The sequence below is a fragment of the Rhinolophus ferrumequinum genome, chromosome 15, assembly GCF_004115265.2.
Source record: "Rhinolophus ferrumequinum isolate MPI-CBG mRhiFer1 chromosome 15, mRhiFer1_v1.p, whole genome shotgun sequence".
NCBI lineage: Eukaryota > Metazoa > Chordata > Mammalia > Chiroptera > Rhinolophidae > Rhinolophus > Rhinolophus ferrumequinum.
In genome coordinates, this window is record NC_046298.1 from 41,982,475 (window position 1) to 41,999,901 (window position 17,427).

At 52.2% G+C, this 17,427-nt stretch overlaps 2 protein-coding genes across 2 annotated transcripts; one reads left to right on the forward strand and one right to left on the reverse strand.

Annotated features, from left to right (window-relative positions):
- The first annotated feature begins 1,542 nt into the window (after positions 1-1,542).
- Positions 1,543-11,872, forward strand: GIPR (gastric inhibitory polypeptide receptor). Its single transcript, XM_033127246.1, has 13 exons — positions 1,543-1,621; positions 2,012-2,111; positions 2,681-2,788; positions 3,314-3,417; positions 4,183-4,286; positions 4,485-4,629; positions 5,412-5,571; positions 5,773-5,833; positions 6,164-6,233; positions 6,355-6,443; positions 6,548-6,686; positions 8,261-8,302; positions 8,398-11,872. Exons 1-13 carry the CDS (start codon positions 1,550-1,552, stop codon positions 8,602-8,604), a joined length of 1,401 nt encoding a protein of 466 aa, XP_032983137.1. The 5' UTR covers positions 1,543-1,549; the 3' UTR covers positions 8,605-11,872.
- Positions 11,873-12,021: 149 nt separating this feature from the next.
- SNRPD2 (small nuclear ribonucleoprotein D2 polypeptide) lies at positions 12,022-17,348 on the reverse strand. Its single transcript, XM_033127248.1, has 3 exons — positions 17,211-17,348; positions 15,421-15,600; positions 12,022-12,284 (listed from the first exon to the last, which is right to left on the reverse strand). Coding segments are annotated over exons 1-3 (357 nt in total). The 5' UTR covers positions 17,213-17,348; the 3' UTR covers positions 12,022-12,109.
- Between the last annotated feature and the right edge of the window lie 79 nt (positions 17,349-17,427).

Here is a 17,427-nt window from a genome sequence, read left to right on the forward strand (position 1 = left end):
GGGACACTATGAGAGACTGTGTATTGGGGGGATCCTTAGGATGATGACTCCGTGACTGCTCTCCCACGTGATCTTGAGTGACTGTGATACTCACAAGTGACTGGCCCCCTGCTCTGGGTCTTTGCCCCAGAGCTCCCCCCTTCCTTCCCTGGCCCGCCCTGGCCCCGCCCCCTCCCACCACCACAGGCTGTCACCTATTCCAGAGCCCAGGCGAGACAGTGGAGGCAGCAGCGGAGGCAGCCGCAGGACAGGTGAGGGCTCTCCCTATCCTAGCCCCCATGTCCCCCTCAAGTCTCTGGGTCCCTATCTTTCTCTCTGTTTCTTAGCCTGTGACTATGTCTTTCTGTCTCTCTGTGCCCACAATCTCTTCCTCCTCTCTGTCTCTGTCTCCCAATTCCTTTCTTTTTTTCAGTGTTCACAAGATGACCATTCACTTTATTAATTTTCAAATTATCAAGCCCAAAACAATGTCCACATAAGTTATTAGTCAAGCCGTTGTTTCTCAGCCTAGTTGTGTAGGACCCAGCTCCCTGGCCCATGCTGGTGTTATGAGCCTTGCGCTCCCCCCTGGCTGAGGCAGTCGGTTGCCTGTCGTCGGTCAACAACTGCTCACAGCAGCTCACGGCAGCTCTCGCCGGCTGCCGGCCATCCCAATTTCTATTTAGTCTCTTGATAGCTCTGTACCTCCATCTCTCTTTCCTCCATTTTCTGTGTCTCTCTCCCATGTCTCTCTTCTCTTTGTCTCCTAGCCCACATTTCTGCCTCTGTCTTTCGGTTTCTGGTCTCTTGCTGTGCGTCTCTTCTATCTCCATGTATCTCTGTCTCTATATTTCTGTCTCATGCATCTCTGACTTCGCGTCTGTCTTTCTGGGGCTCCATGTGAGATCCTGCCGGCCCCCGCTTTCCCTGCATGGTGCTAGATGGGGGGTGTTGGGAGTTAGACCAATGTCCAGACATATGGGTCCCTACAAACCTAAGCCCAGGGTCTGACGCCTCTCTAGTCGCTAAGGAGAGGGTTGTCCAATCCACTCAGGCTTTATCCACAGCGAGGAAAGTTTATAAGGTCGGGTTCCTATCTGCGATTTGAAAACCCTTTGGGCTCGGAGAGTGGGAACTCCGAGGGTCATTTCCATGCCTGACGGTTTCTGTGCCCTCCTTTCCAAGATGGTCCCCAGGTTCCCCGTAGTCTCTAGGTCTAGACTCCCTCTGACATTAGTGCTTCCGCCCAGTGCAGCTCTAGGGCAACCGCGCCCTCAGCAAACACCCCCCCTTCCACAGCCGCTGCTCCAGAAACAGCTGGGGGTGAGCCCCGGAATCACGTGTCGAATCCCAGCCTCGCCCCCTCCTCACGCGTCTCTCCCCCCAAATTCTCACGTGTGTGGACAGCGGGGGGCGCTGGCTCTGAGTCCGCGTGTATGAATTCCGGAGCCGAGTGGCTCTAGGGCGGAGGGCAGAGGCTCCGGATTTTGCTCTTGGACCCTCCAGGCCGAGCTGCTCCCCCGTCCGAAGGACCGAACCTCCTCGCTCCCCATGCCCCGCCGCCCTCACGATGACCAACTGCCCGTCCTGGCGGCTGCTACTGCTGTTCTCGCTGTGGGGACCACTGCTCTGGATGGCAGAGGTGAGGACTCGAGTTGCTATAGGAGTTCAAGGCTTGGAGGGAGATTTGGGGGCGGTTTTAAGTCTTGCCCCACTGCCGAGAGAGTTTTAAGACTGCCCCACTTGCCAAGATTCAAGTTTTGATGGTTGTTTCTCTAGTCTCTCTTCTTTCGCCCTCAAATCCTCCTGATGATTTCCAGCCACTCCCCTAATTTTCCTGGAGGTGTTCAGTCCCCCACAGCAACTCCCCTGGTGGTTTCTAGGTACCCCACAAGAGTTAGAAGAGGTTTCTCAGCCACCCAAGACTGGGCAAAGCGAACAGCCCCCCCTCTAAGTCCCTCTCGGGTGTCTGGCCCACACCATCTGGGAGCGGGTGTCGGTCGGGGGGGTCCTCCCTTCTTTCTTTCCGTAGACAGGCTCTGAGGGGCAGACGGCGGGGGAGCTGTACCAGCGCTGGGAACGCTACCGCAGGGAGTGCCAGGAGACGCTGGAGACAGCGGAGTCCCCAGCGGGTAGGAGTGGGGAAGGGGTGGGCTGGGTGGATGGGAAGGGCTGGGGCTGAGAGGGGTGGGCTTGGGGCGGGCCTAGGACTAACGGGCGGGGCCTGAGAGAGGAGATGTCTGGGGTAGATGCGGGCTGGGTTGGAGAGGCCTGGGTGGGCTTGGCCTCGGTGGGAAAGACTTAGAGCTGAGAGCGTGGGGTCTGGGGAGAAACTCGGATTAGTGGGAGAGGCCTGGAAAGAAGCTTGAAATGGGCAGGGTTTTGGGTCGGGCTGCACTGAATGGGTAGAGCCTGAAATGAAGCGCGAAGGGGGTGGGGCTTGGGGTGGAGCCTAGGAAGGGCCTCGCAGAGTGGGAAGCACGTGCACTGGGAACTTGCATGGGGTGGGGGCAGAGCCGAGAGTGAGGCTGGAAGGATGGGCGCGGCCTCGGGGTGCGATGGACAGAGCTGTGGAGAAGCAGGGATGGACCACTCTAGGTGGGCGGGGCTAGGGCCGGGCTTGTTGTGTGTAAGGTGGGGAGAAGCGTTGGGCTCAGGGTGCAGTAGGTCCCCCGACATCTGACCCCCACGCCCACCCCAGGCCTCGCCTGCAACGGGTCCTTCGACATGTACGTCTGCTGGGACTACGCTGCACCTAACGCCACTGCCCGTGCGTCTTGCCCCTGGTACCTGCCCTGGTATCGCCATGGTGAGTGGCCCCCAGGCTCTCCCTGAAACAAACAGCTCCTAACTCTTGCCCCAGACACCACTCCCTCAAAGCTCACCTACACCCCATCTCCTGCTCCTCTCTGTCTGGGTGTTTCCTCCTGTATGTCCAACCCTGGCTGGGTCACCCTGATCCTGGCTCTGTCACCTAATGCCCCTCCTCTGTCTCTGTCTCTGTATCTCTGAGGACCACCGGGTTCTTACTTTCTCTTTTCTGAGTCTGTCTCTGGGCATCCTGGTCTTCCTGTCCTAACTAGCTATGTGGCCCAGGACAGTTTATTTAACTTCTTTATGCCTCAACCTCCTCATCTGTAAAATGGGATTGATGACAGTACCTATTCCATGGGCTTCTTATGAATATTAATTAATACGTGTAAAATGCTATATGAGGGTTTTTATCATCACCATCACTTTGGCTCTCTCTCTCTCTCTCTCTCTCTCTCTGCCTTTTTATCACAGTTGGTCTTTCTGTCTCCATCTCTTTCTCTGTGCCTCTGATCCCCTACAGTGGCTGCGGGCTTTGTCCTCCGCCAGTGTGGCAGTGATGGCCAATGGGGACCTTGGAGAGACCATTCTCAGTGTGAGAACCCAGAGAAGAATGAGACCTTTCAGGTAAAAATAGGTTAGAGATTCAGATTGAACATCCAAGGAAAGGTGAAAAGGCAGCATCCTCATACCGAGCCTGAAACCCCTTGTACTGTTCAGAGCTCTGGGTTCCAAGGGACAGAAACTCAACTTAAACTTGCTTGATGATGGAGAAAAAAATGTACTGGCTTCTGTGATTGAAAAGTAGAAGGCTACAGCCTCAGGCACAGCTGGATCTAGGTGCTCAAATGATGTCAGGAATCTCTTGTCTCTCACCATATCATGCCTGTTTTTTCTGTTCTGGCCTCATCTTTTCTGTGGGGTGGAAAAGGTGTTCCCCATTAGCACCAGGCTCACATCCCACCAACCAAGCGACACTGCGGAGATTGAACTTCGTTCTCAATAGCTCCAGCATAATAATGTCCCAGGACTGACTCTTATTGGCCTGGTTTGGGTCATATGCCCACCCTGGACTAATCACTCTGTGTGTGTGTGTGTGTGTGTGTGTGTGTGTGTGTGTGTGTGACATGGCGATGGGGACGTGGGGGGGTAGATATAATGCTCTGATTGGCTGGTCACATATCCAGCCCTGGAGCTGAGTGGTAAAGTCAGTCCCACTCAAATAAGAGTAGCTGGATCCCTGAGAGAAAATTGGGGTGCTGGGCAAGAACAAAGAGCAGAAGAGACAGGATAGGAGAGGCTAACTGGTGGGGGAGGATTTGGTAGATACCTAGCCCCTTCTGGTCCTGGGGGAAGAGCTGAGCTCTGTGCCTTTGTCCCCCACCCCCACAGGACCAAAGGCTGATCTTGGAACGGCTACAGATTGTGTACACTGTCGGCTATTCCCTGTCACTGGCCACACTGCTGCTGGCCCTGCTCATCTTGAGTTTCTTCAGGTGGGACACCCCAGCCTGGAGCGGCAGCGGCAGTGACTGGGCCCCACTTTGCCCAGTAAGATGGAATGGTCAGACTCCACCATCAACAAGCACCCAATGGTGGTTCTGTGGGAAGACGGGCCATGAGGTGGTTTAAGGGGCTCTAGATAGTGGGGACAGGTCTCCAGGGGTCTCCAGACTGCTTCCCAAACCCCGCAGGCGGCTGCACTGCACTCGCAACTACGTCCACATCAACCTGTTCACATCTTTCATGCTGCGGGCGGCAGCCATCCTCACCCGAGACCGGCTGCTACCTCCACCTGGCCCCTCCCCTGGGGGCCAGGCCCCTGTCCTGTGGAACCAGGTGAGTGAGCTTCATCCCTCTTTCTCATATTGGGATTCTGCCCCTCTGGTGGGGCTAGGAGTTTCCCAATCTATTTATCACCTCCTACACTATCAACAGTCTCTCTCTCTTGACCCCTCCAAACACATTTGGAGAGGGGCCCTCCCAACTCAGCTTCCTCCATTATTGACACCATCACCTCCTTTACTGGAATTTTCCATTCCCTTTCTTTCATTATCTTACCCATCATTGGACTTTTCCATCAATGAAAGAGTCTTCTACTGGAGATGAGGAAGAGACAGGATGGGAGAGGCTAACTGGTGGGGGAGGATTTGGTAGATACCAGTTTGTTACTGGGAGACAAGGTGGGAGAGACTAGAGACTGGGGGCAGAGGTAAGAAAAAGTATCTGGTGATGAGTTGGGCCACGCCAATTGTTAGGGAACCAGGCGTGGGAGAGTCCATATGCTGGTGGGAGAGGGGTGATGAAATGGGAGAAACCTTTGGATCGGTGGAGTAGTTGAGTTCAATTCTTAGGAGAATGGGGTGGGTGAGGCCATATTTGGGGGCTCTGGGGGGAATTCTGATAGCCAGATGGAAGATGATATCAATTGTTTAAGAGGGTAGAGTGGGAGACTTCTTGTATGTTGAGAGAAACCAACCACAGATCCCATCCTTTGGTGATGTAGTGTGGGAGGAGAATATTTGATGGCAAGAGATGGGGATGGAAGGACAACCAGGTGGAAGGTTTGGGGCACCTGGGGGGCCCTCACTGCAACCTCCCTGTCTGGCCACCCCTCCTAGGCTCTAGTCGCCTGCCGAACAGCCCAGATTGTGACCCAGTACTGCGTGGGCGCCAACTACACGTGGCTGTTGGTGGAGGGCATCTACCTGCACAGACTCCTGGTGCTTGTGGGAGGCTCCGAAGGGGGCCACTTCCGCTACTACCTGCTCCTCGGCTGGGGTGAGCCCCGACCCTGTCTCCTGCCCAGCCCAGCGCGCCTCCGTTGCCCCACTACCCTGCTGGTTTGCCTCAGGTTTCCTCCCGTCTCTAGTCTTTTGCCTCCCCACCCCGGCGTGGGAATTCCGCGGGTCTTGGGCCTGGCGGGGCCCGTGCGCGCTCTGACAGCTGCGGCGGGGTGGGGGGGGGTCGGGGTCTGCACAGGGGCCCCCGCTCTTTTCGTCATTCCCTGGGTGATCGTCAGGTACCTGTACGAGAACACGCAGTGAGTCGCGGGGTCTGGGGCTGGGCCTGGGAGGTGGGCGGGGCTTTAAGGGACACGGGAGGGGTGTGATGGAAACGTGGGGTGGTTCCGGTGTCACCTGGGAGCTTGGAGGGGATGTGGGTGGGGTTCTAAAGGGCTGGGAGCTTGGAAAGATCGTGTTCGTAGACTACTGGAAGGGGCGGGATGAGGACCGGGACCTGTATAGTAGCGGGCGGGGCTTTAAAGGAATGTGGGTGTGGCATTAAGGAAGGTGGGCGGGGCCTGGAGAGTGAAGGAGAGATCTTGTGCAACTAATGGTTTTCAATCTCAACTCTAAAACCCTTCCTTCAGGTGCTGGGAGCGAAACGATGTTAAGGCCTTTTGGTGGATCATACGTACCCCTATCCTCATGGCCATCTTGGTACGGCCCGCCCCGCCTCCTCCAGGCCGTCCTCAGGGATTTCCCATCCTGGGAAGCGGGGCTCCACCCTCTGCCTCCCAGGACGGGGTCGGGCTAGGTCAGCTTCTGTTTCTCCCCGTAGATTAATTTCTTCATCTTTATCCGCATTCTTGGCGTCCTCGTGTCCAAGCTGAGGACACGGCAGATGCGCTGCCCGGACTACCGGCTGAGGTGGGGGGGGAGGACAGTAAGAACGAAGGGGAAAGGTTCCGGGTGTAAGATGGGGGATCCGGGGCTGCGGGACCACTGCCACCCTCTACCACTGCCACCCCCAGGCTGGCTCGCTCCACGCTGACGCTGGTGCCCCTGCTGGGTGTCCACGAGGTGGTGTTTGCTCCCGTGACAGAGGAACAGGCCCGGGGCACCCTGCGCTTCGCCAAGCTCAGCTTTGAGATCGTCCTCAGCTCCTTCCAGGTGCTCAGGCTGGGCACAGGGGCTACATCCTTCGACCTGTATGGCCCTTCTCCCCACAAGGGCAGGACGGCTACAGTCATCCTCCGGCGCGGCCACTGAATGGGATGTGACGATGGGGTTCGGTTCATTCATTCCACACAAAATACTGACCTAGCGCTGTGATGAGCTGAGGCAGCAGGAACCTAGACAGATGGGTGGTCTCGGCTGTACTGCCTCTTGGTGGAGATCAGGGGCTTTGAGACCTGACCGGGATGGGGCCAAATCAGGTCTGTCACTTCCCAGCTCTGTGGCCTTCACATCAGGGTAGAAGCTAGGGTGAGGCAAGAGAGGTGCTTGAAGCGCAAGATGTAAGGAGGCACTCACTCCAAAATTTAAAACTGACCTGAACTTGCTTGCTCTGCCCTAGTCCCTACTATGCTTTACCTCGTTGGGCCTCAGTTTTCTCATCTCTAAAGTGGGGACAACAGTAGTGTCTCCCCACAAGGCTGTTCATTCATTAAATTCAGCAAACATTTATGAAAAACTTACTATATGCTAAGCACCCTTCCAGGTTTACTATGGGGAGATAGAGCCAAGAACAAAATGGTCCCTACCCTCTAGTGGGAGAGACAGATGCTAAACAAGCTAGGTGAGTGAAATATACAGAATAGCAGATGGTGAGATGTGCCTAGAAGGCAGGGGGTGGGGGGCGAAGCAAGAAAATAGAGCTGAGGATCAAAGAAGAATGGTTACAGACAGGGGGTCAGGGAAGGCCTCCCTAAAAAGAAGATATGGGAGCAGAGATTGGATGAAGGTGACGGATCCAGGGAGACAGATATTTTGAGGAAATGTTCCAGGAAGAGAAATCTCAAGTGCAAGATCCCTGAGGTGGCAGAGAGTACCTGTGGTGATGGTGGAAGGCTGGCATCCCTGTGGGAGAGGGAGCCAGCGGGAGCAAGGAGGAGATAGGACAAGTAATATCTTAACAATAACATATAAATAATTGATTTGTATTAATGTATCAAGTGATTTATTAATTATAAACGGTTTTTTATTTATTTAAATTCATATGTAAAACATACATTTATACAAATATAACACAACTAATGATTATTAATTTAAGAATTAATCATTAACAATTAAAATTAAGTAAATAATCATAAGTTGATTTATTAATAATGATTATATCATATATAATAATGGTAAGATAAGTTATAATGAAATTAAGGAAAAGGTTTAACACTATGTGTCAGGCACTACAACTTCTTGCATATTAATACCTCAATTCTCACAACCACCATTATACTACCCCATTTTCCAGATGAAGAAACTGAGGCCCAAGGGATTAAGCAGCTTGCCCAAGTGGGGAAGAAAGTAGGGAAGCGGTTATCACATCCAGGATCCCCTGTTCTTAACCACTTTATTGATCAGCAAACCAGAGAGGACAAGGGGAGGAGCCGAGAGCCAGGGAGGTGACTGCAAAAGTCTGGGAGCAGGGTGGCAGCCAAAGTGGTCTGGGGCCTGGCAAGGGTCCGAGCTCTTAAAGGGGTATTTATAATCCCCACCCCGATTTAACCGCGCGCCTCTTCTGGCAGGGCTTGCTGGTCAGCGTCCTCTACTGCTTCATCAACAAGGAGGTAGGGAGAGCCCCGCCCCGCCGCCCGCGCCCTCTGGCGGCTCCGCAGGGAACGGCGCGCCTGGTACTGCCTCTGAGCGCCCTTCGGTTGTGCAGGTGCAGTCGGAGGTCCGCCGCGGATGGCACCGCTGTCGCCTGCGCCGCAGTCTCAGCGAGGAGCATCGCCAGCCCCCGGAGCGCGCCTCAGGGACCCTGCCCTTGGGCTTTGGATTCGGCCAGGTCGCCACGGGCCGCGTCCCGTCCTCGGGAACCCTCCCAGGGCCCGGGGATGCTGCTAGCCCGGTCTTGGAAAGTTACTGCTAGGCAGTGGGATTCTTGTGTTCAGTTAACATGTATTTATTGAGCGCCTACTGTATACCAAGCCGTGTGTGGAGGGCGCTGGGGAAATGAGGGTTAAGGAAACAGAGGACAAGGGCCCTGTCCTCCTAGAGTTCACAATTCAGTGTGAAACAGACCGTGAAGGCAATACATCAAGTTACACATACGCTGTGGAATGGCTTATGAAGAAAAATTCGAAGGGGAATTAAGGTGGTCTGGAAGTACATCTCTGAGGTGACATTTTTAAGCCATGTCTGCAAGAGGTGAAGGAGGCAGCTTTGAGAACTGGAAGACAAGATTCTAGACAGAAGGAACAGCACCTGCAAAGGCCCTGAGGCAGGTAGGAGCTTAGACGTGTCTTAGGAATAGAGAGGTGGCCTGCATGGCTGGAGTGGGATGAGTCAGAGCCAACACAAAGGGAGAGAGAAGTGGGCAGGGGCACGAGAGTGGTGATTTTATTCCAGGTGCACTGAAAATTCTTAGCAGGAGCATCTCATGGGCTCATGTTTTAAACAGATCCTTCTGTCTGCCCTGTGGGGGGATCACGTTATTAGGGGCGGGGATGGAAGCTGGGAGCCTAGTGCAAAGACTGCCAGTGGGAGTTGACGGTGGCTGGACCAGAGTGGTGGCCACGGAGGGCTGTGAAGTGGTTGGATTTGAGAGCTGTTTTAAAGGTAGAACTAAGGATTTGGCTATGTATCGCATGAGGAAAGTGTAGTAAGCAGAGAAGTCCAGGAAGATTCCTAGGTTTGGGACAGTGGAGAGAGGAGAGAGGGAGATGGGGTTCAGGGTGGGGAGAACCAAGCTGGGACTAAGGGTCTGGAGCTCACAGGGAAGGTCAGACTTGGAGACAGAAATGTGAGCGGCACTGGGGTCCAGAGAGGATTCAGTGTGTAGATATAAACACGGGCAATTCAGGGCAGCTCAGAGCCGAAAACTGACATCCAGAGAGGCCAGGACCACTGCTAGCTGGGGAGTGAGGCCACACATCCCAGCCCCCTCCTGGGCAGCCCCTGGGAACTGGGAAATGGAGGGGAAGCCAACAGCTTCATTGTAGCTGGACCACCTGTACACACACAAGACCCTCAGTCCTAAATCCTTCCCCCTCCACACACACTTAGATTCAGTTAGTACCTGGGTGTTGTTCTTTTCCTTCGGGTCCCCAGCTCCCTGGACAGATAAACTCAGTCCTTTAAGCATGAGGTGCCCCTGCTGGATCCCTCTTGTGGGCTCGGGGAGGGTAGGGCCTAGGGTAGGGCCCTTGTAAATAAAGCATGAGAAACAGTTGTTTTCTGTGGGGTTTTGTGTGGGGTGAATCTTCTTGGCCAGGCCATAAAGGGAAATGACTGAGGCGGGCTGCAGGGCTGGGTGCCTAGAGTGGCCTCGCACACCCTGGAGGGTAGCACTGTGCATCTTCAGCCACGTTGCCATGAGAACATGAATATCGTGCTGCCACTGTCGTCACTGCCTAAGAGAAAGCCCCAACTGGAGATGTTCGTACGATTTCCTGATAATTTAACTGTTTGCAATGTGTACAAGTAAAAGGAACGGGTGCACACGCGTGCCAAACATATTGAGGGCTGCTTCTCTAGAAAGGTGATGTAGGAGTAAAGCTGCAGGCCACAGCCTGCTTCAAATCTTAGTTTGGCTACTTATTAGCTGTGTGACTTGGGGAAATTCTCAGCCTCCCTGTGCCTCAGTTTCCACTTCTGGGAAATGGATGTAATGATGGTACCTTGCCTGAGAGTCCAATGAGTTCCTTTTAGGTTACTGTCTGAGGCATAATGCACATTAAACGCTGCTGCCACAGCGTTAAATAGCTCCACATTAAACCTGGTGCTATTCCCGCAGCCTCTGCTTTCACCTTCACCACTGAAGCCAGAGGTGATCAGGAACCATTTGGGCAAGGAGCTGGGTGGAAAGGTGCGGACGGAAATTCAGATTGACACAAAGCAGGGTGCCAGGCTGGAATCTTTGCCACCAGCCTGCAAGGCAGGGGAACCAAGTTCCATCTCCCAGGAAGGACACATCAACAACCAGGGGCAGGTGGGACAGATATGAACACAGGTCTGTGACTCCAGGGCTTATCTGTCCTTGCTCCTGCACGTGAATCTAATTGCCAGGGATGTCTCCCGCAGCAGCACCACTGCTTCCACTTTACAGAATATTGTGGCTCTATCCTGCTGCCCCATGGTAAAGACTGTTCATAAGGACCTGGCTTCCTAAGTCTGAACGTGGCTCTATCATTTGCTGAGTGACGCTGGGCAAGTCATTACCCTCTCTGGGCCTTAGCTCTCTCATCTGTAAAATGGGATGGCTCTAGTATCTACCCCACAGATGGAAGTTCCAATTAGACCACCCGGTAAACGTGCGACTTTATAATCCCACAGCTGTCGCCCTGTGTGTGTCAGACCCTCTTCTGCTGCAGGGTGCCCAGCTTTGCCACTACCGGGCTTACAGGGTAACTCAGGCTGTACCTTTCATAGTTCAGTGTCAAAGACCCTGACCTCAGGCCTTCCAATTCCTGCAGCCACCTGGCGGTCAGCCCTATCTGAGGACAGAGAGATGCAGGCAGAGACAGAACACAGAGATCTGGGCTGGGGAAAGCCCGATGTGTACCCGAGGAATCTCCCCAATTAGTAAGGCCCCCTTTCTCACCTCTATTTCCCTAAGCGTGTCAGAGAATTTCTCTCAAGAGTAATCAGGTTCTACTTTGAGGGGCAGCAGAGCTCAGGGGTTAAGCCACAGGCTCAGGAACAGGATGAGCTTGAATCAAAGCATCACCACTTCCTGGCTGGGTGTCCCTGCGAAGTGACACAACTTCTCTGTGCCTCAGTTCCTTCTTCTGGAAATTGGAGGTAATAAATAATAGTGCCTGCTCAGAGGGGTTGGGAGGAAGTCTAAACAGCACTGGGGTAGGGCTGGCACCCCAACAGCTCAGCAGGTGATAGCATGATTGCTATTAGTATTTGGGTACCAAGTGCTTTAAATGTGTACCCCCTACTGTCAGTGAGGGCAGGTCGGGAGCTCTCCCGGGCACTGATGCGTCCACAGCATTGCAACACAGAGCTGGACACAGAAGAGGCACTTGGGGAATGTTTCCTGACTGAACAACTGGAAAAAAAGACCGGAAGAAATTTCAAGCAAGGCTGACTCATTAAGAGGGAGAAAGGAGAGACAGGGTGACGAGGTAAAGGTAGAAAATAGAAAATAGGAAAAAAGCAAAAGCTTTCCTTATCTGATTCACTTCACAAACGGGGAAACTGAGGCCTGGACGGGACACAGACAGGGCCTCTTCACCTGCTCAGAGGTCCTGATCCCAGCGCTCGGCCCCATACCCAGCGGCCTCCCTCCCCCCAAGGCCACCCCACTCACAAGGCCCTGGGAACAGACAGAGGCCACTAGAAAAAAACACAGGACTTTTATTCCCATCTGGGAGGGCAGGTCTCCGCACGACAGGGGAGCGAGTTCTGGCGGCGGGAGGAGGCCCCTACTTGCCAGCGATGAGGGGGTTCCGCAAGACCACGATGACCGAGTCCCCTCGCAGGAACATCTTAGAGATGTAGCGGTCCTTGTTGACTGGCTTGGACTTCTTCTTGCCCTTGCCACTCTTGGGGACCTCCGTCCACATCTCCTTCACATTCTCCAGCACCATGTTGCAGTGCCTGGTGGGGACAGGGGATGGAGAGGCCCCGTGAGTGAGGGGGCCGCCTTCGGACTGCCCGGCTGGGGGAGGGTGTAGGACCCGGGCCAAGACGCCACCTCTGCCAATCCTCAGGTCGAGGTCGGGTAAAGGCCTTCACCCCTGTGTGCCTCAGTTTCCTCCTCTGTAAAATGGAGACATTCACGGTGCCCACCTCATAGGGCTGCTGTGAAGATATTAATGACATGAAGCAACACAGCCTTCCTGTGAAGGAATAGGGCCCGGCACAGGGGGAAGGCCAACAAAATGGTGCTTTTTAACTCCGAGTATTTCGGAGGCGTCAGCAAAGGAGCTGCTTTTCTTTGGACAACCAGAGGCCCCTGGGGCAGCTCATGAACCTCCCCTGCAGTCCTGCCTTGTCCCCGTCCTCAGGGCGCCAGCTGGGCACATGTGGTAATAGTATGCATCTGCTCACTCGACAAATACAATGACTATAGCAAAGAATTAAAATACGCTATCCCTGCCCTCGGGGGGGTATGCATTCTAGTGAGGGGAGAAGGACTCTAAGCAAGTGAACAGAGACCTGTAATGTGCTGTCAGGTGGTGGTAACTGCTATGAAGCAAAACTAAAGCAAGGCGAAGGGATAGGCGGATACACAGAAATATCACCAAGTGGTAAGGAAAAAATGGTGGCAGTGGAATGACCTATGGAGACTGGAAACAAGCCAGATGGAAACCTCTCATTGGACTGTTACTACTGTTTTTGGAATTATGTGAACAGATTACCAATTTAGAGAAAATAAGTTAAAAAAGAAGTAGCATTCCAGTACAGAAACATTTCTGAGGTATTAGGTTGGTGCAAAAGTTAAGAGTGATTTAAAAGGTTAAAAACAATTGCAAAAAACACAATTACTTTTGCACCAACCTAATGTATTAAGGGGAAAAGCCAAGGTCTAACACTGTGCTGGGGTGGCTGGTTGGGTCAGCGGTTACAGTGCAGCACTCATAACACCAAGGTTGCCGGTTCAATTCCTACATGAGCCAGTGGGCTGCGCCCTCCACAACTAGATTGAAAACAACTTGACTGAAAACCACTTGACATGGAGCTGATGGGTCCTGGGAAAAAACACACTGTTCCCCAATATTCCCCAATGAAAATTTAAAAAAATAAAAATAAAAATAAAACTGTGTGCTATGCCATTAGCAGTGATTCAAAAATAAACAGAAAAAACATCCTCCTATACGGTATCTATATATATGAATAGCTATACGTGTGATATAGTCAAGCGACACTCTAGGAGGAGACCCGAGAGACTGGCCATGGTGAGGTCCCTGGGGACGGCAGTTGGGGGGTGGGGAGGAAAGACTTGCTCTTCATTGGGCGCCTTTTATATCTTTTGAATTTTGCTTCAACTGCGCATTACACTGCTCACAAGAAAGCAACAGAATGAAGTAAGTAAATAAGGTGGTTAAGAACATCTCAGCTGACTTGCAACGATGTCCTCTGACCACTGATACGTATGAAAAACAAGATGCCTACGAGCCCAAGGAAGATTCTATTTTAAAAACTATTTTGTATTAGGACAGGCCAATTATACCTCAATAAAGCTGCTAGCTAACACCAAAAGGACTCCCTACATATAGGTACGTATGCGAGTCAAACGTGGCAGGATACATACTAAGGTAGGAGACTAATATGGGAGCAGAGGAGGAACTAGGGGAAAAAGAGAAAGAGTCACCTTAAAAGAAAAAAAGAATTTAAAACAAATACATATAGGGGCGGCCGGTTAGCTCAGCTGGTTAGAGCGCAGTGCTAACAATAAGGTTGCCGGTTCGATCCCCAACATGGGCCACTGTGAGCGGCGCCCTCCACAACTAGATTGAAATTACTTGACTTGGAGCTGATGGGTCCTGGAAAAACACACTTAAAATCAAGTTTGAAAAAATAAAAATAAAATAAATATATATATACACACACACCACCACCTATTGAGCAAGCACCACGCGCACAGGCCTCTTCTGAGCACTTTCTAAGCATTAAGCCATCCTCACTGCACCTCACCCAGGAGATGTTATTTCCCACGTCTAGGGCAGGAACTAAACACAGTGGGATGATGGGAACTCAGCCCAGACCATAAACTTTGGAGGTGACAGAGCCTGTGTTCAAATCCAGATCTATCTGCCTCCTTGTGCTTCCTGTTGTTCTTCTCCTTTTACTCAAAAGGAAACTGAGGCTCAGAGGGAAAGACTTGTCCATGGTCACATAATAGCTAGTGGCCAGAACATTCCAGAATCAAGCCTCAGCACACTACAGTGAAGAAAGCGCTTCCCAGATGCTAACCACGCAGCTTCTATGTTTACTGAGCATTTGTCATGTATTAGGTACAGAGCCCTTTGCTCTTCATCATACACAGTATCATTCAGTCCTTACAACTGTTCTCTGAGGGGTATTATAAGGAAACGGAAGCCCGGACAGAAAAACTCCTAGTCGCTCCCTCTGGCTGAAACACTTAGACCCTTGCTTACGCCTTTCTCTTATTCAGGTCTGTTCACTGCTGCCTCTTCCCAGGAGGCTGCTCTGATTACCCATCAAAGACAGTACCCCCTGCCCCGTACTCCATACCCTTACCTGGCTTCACTTTTCTTCATATGAGTTCTCATCTTTTGTCTTTTTGACACATTATTTGCTGTCGGCTTCCCTATCTATACCATAAGCTCCCTGAGTACAGAAACCATGTGTATTTTAGTCATTGCGGTCTTTCCAGAGCCTAAAACAGTACCTGGCATGGGTGCACACTCGTATTATGTAATAACTAGGTAACAGCATACTGTGTGCCAGATGCTGTACTTCTAGTGACTGACTACACTTCCCATGTATTAAGCCACTGAATCTTTGCAAACACCACGATTACTGCCACTGGATGGACGAGACAGTCACTTGCCGAAGGTCATGTGGCTGCTAAGAACAGAGTTGGGACACAAACCCAGGAGGACTGGCTCGTAAGTATATGCCCATAACCACTGTACTGCACAGCTGGAGGGGCAGCGGGTTTTAAGACGTTCACTCCCCTGGCTTCTGAGAAACCTGGTCTTTAGGCGCCTCGGACGGGAGCTGGGACCGCTTCTCCAGCCTGAACAGAACAGACCCAGGCACTCACCTGTCAAAGGCCTTCACACGGCCCAGGAGCTTCTTGTTGTTGCGACAGTTGATGAGCACCTGGGTGTTGTTCTTGACCGACTGCGTGAGCACGGAGAGTGGGCCCGTGTTAAACTCCTCCTCCTCCCGCTTCTGCAGCTCCTCCGGGGTCATCTCACTCTTGGGCTTGTTGAGGAGGCTCCTGAGTGGGCAAGTATGGAACCCATAGGTGAGAGGGCCTGGCGCTGGAGCATGGTCACGGTCATGGCACTCAGTGTCTCTCCAACCTTTCCCCAACACACCCACCCTCCTGCTCCGTCCTCGCGGGCATACCCATTTGGATGGTGATTTCCAATCTTGCACGTTCTAGGTTGTGATCCACAACACCCACCCACCTCAACTTACTCTATCCACAGCCTCCCTCATTTCCATCAATGGCAACTCGATCTTTCCAGTTCTTTGAGCAAAAACTTTGATGTTAACTTGACTCTTTTTTGTCTTGCACATCCTACAACCTGACAGCAAATCCTGCCATCTGCCTCTCAAATATATCCAGAATCTGACCATTTCTTACCACGACCTGAATCTCCATCATCTTTCTCCTAGTGTCTTACTGATCTCCCTGCCTGCACCCCACACATGCTCCCCAACAGTGTGTTCTCCACAGATCAGTCCTGGGGTTTTGCCAAGATCTAAGTCACATCATCTTACTCTTCAAAATCATCCTGTGGCTCCCTTCTCAGTGTAAAAAAGTAAAATCCGGGCGGCCGGTTGGCTCAGTTGGTTAGAACACAGTGCTCTAACCAGGGTCACCGGTTCGATTCCCATATGGGCGACTGAGCTGCGCCCTGCACAACTAGACTGAAAATGACTTGACTTGGAGCTAATGGGTCCTGGAAAAACACAGTTTCCCAATAAAAATTTTTTTAAAAAAAGTAAAATCCAAAGTTTTTACCATACCCTACGTCTCTCAATCTCAGTTCCAGTCACAGGGGCCTTCTAGGTGGCCCTTTAAGGTATTAGGCAAACTTTTATCTTGGGCCTCTGCACTGGCTTTTCCCTCTGCCTGGATGCCTCCCCAGTTATCTTTGTGGTTCGAGCTCTCACTTTCTTTACTCCAGTATTGCCTTCTCAATGTGTCCTTCTGTGATAGTTATCAGTTACTGTCTCTCAAAATCGGCACTCCCCATTGTTTTTACCCTGCGCTACTGTTTGTTTATTCATAGCCCCGGTCACCTAACACACCATATACTTTACCTGTTTATTATCATGACCTTAATTATCTACCTCTTCCCACCCCATAAGCTGCAGGTGGGGACTTTTCTTGGAGAGGGATATTCACTGATATATCTCATATATCTAAAGCAGTGCCTGATACATGAGCACTTAATAAATCATGACTTAATGGATAAAGTAAAATCATTCCTGTGACTCGTTATCCGTAAAGTTGCGAATTAGGTCGAAAGGCCAACCGTCTCCAGCTCAAATGATCCGGATAGTCCCTCACCTCTAATCGTTGTTCCTTAAAGTCCGCACTCCCCTCTCGCAAGTTCTTTTTCGTAAAATCGTTCCCCCTTAAAATTACTTGGAAAGCCCCCAGCCCATTATCTGATAAAGCTGTTCCCTCTCCCGAACCGATCTTGGGTCAAAGGCCCCACGCCCGTTCTCAAACTCAACACAAGAAAAGTACGCCACTTTACCCCTAAAAATCTCTGCCTCAGCCCTCCGTCCTCCCCACCCCCTTCCACCGGTCAGTGACCAAATTTGCACCTTCCACCCTACGCCCGCCGCTTAAGCCTCGCCCGGCCTCACATGGTGGTAGCGTCTGCTCTTTCGGATCACTCTGGTTTCCTCCGCGCTTCCTCTGCTTCCGAAGAGAAAACGCGAGAGAGGCGGGACTTCCGCTTCCTGTGGCCCACTTCCGTAGGCGCCTGCGCAAACCCAACTAGCTGTGGGGGCGTGGCCTGTTATTGCCATAGCAACCCCCGCCAGCCTTGCGCAGCGCTAAGGTAAAAGCCTTGCTTAGTGG

Bases quoted from the DNA above. Each gene is read 5' to 3' on its own strand.
- GIPR (XM_033127246.1), top strand. From the start codon at position 1,550: ATGACCAACTGCCCGTCCTGGCGGCTGCTACTGCTGTTCTCGCTGTGG. The intron at 3,418-4,182 runs GTAAAAATAGGT...CCACCCCCACAG, and splicing joins AGAAGAATGAGACCTTTCAG to GACCAAAGGCTGATCTTGGA. The intron at 4,630-5,411 runs GTGAGTGAGCTT...CACCCCTCCTAG, and splicing joins CCCCTGTCCTGTGGAACCAG to GCTCTAGTCGCCTGCCGAAC.
- SNRPD2 (XM_033127248.1), bottom strand. The intron at 12,285-15,420 runs GTGAGTGCCTGG...TGTCCCCACCAG, and splicing joins CGTGTGAAGGCCTTTGACAG to GCACTGCAACATGGTGCTGG.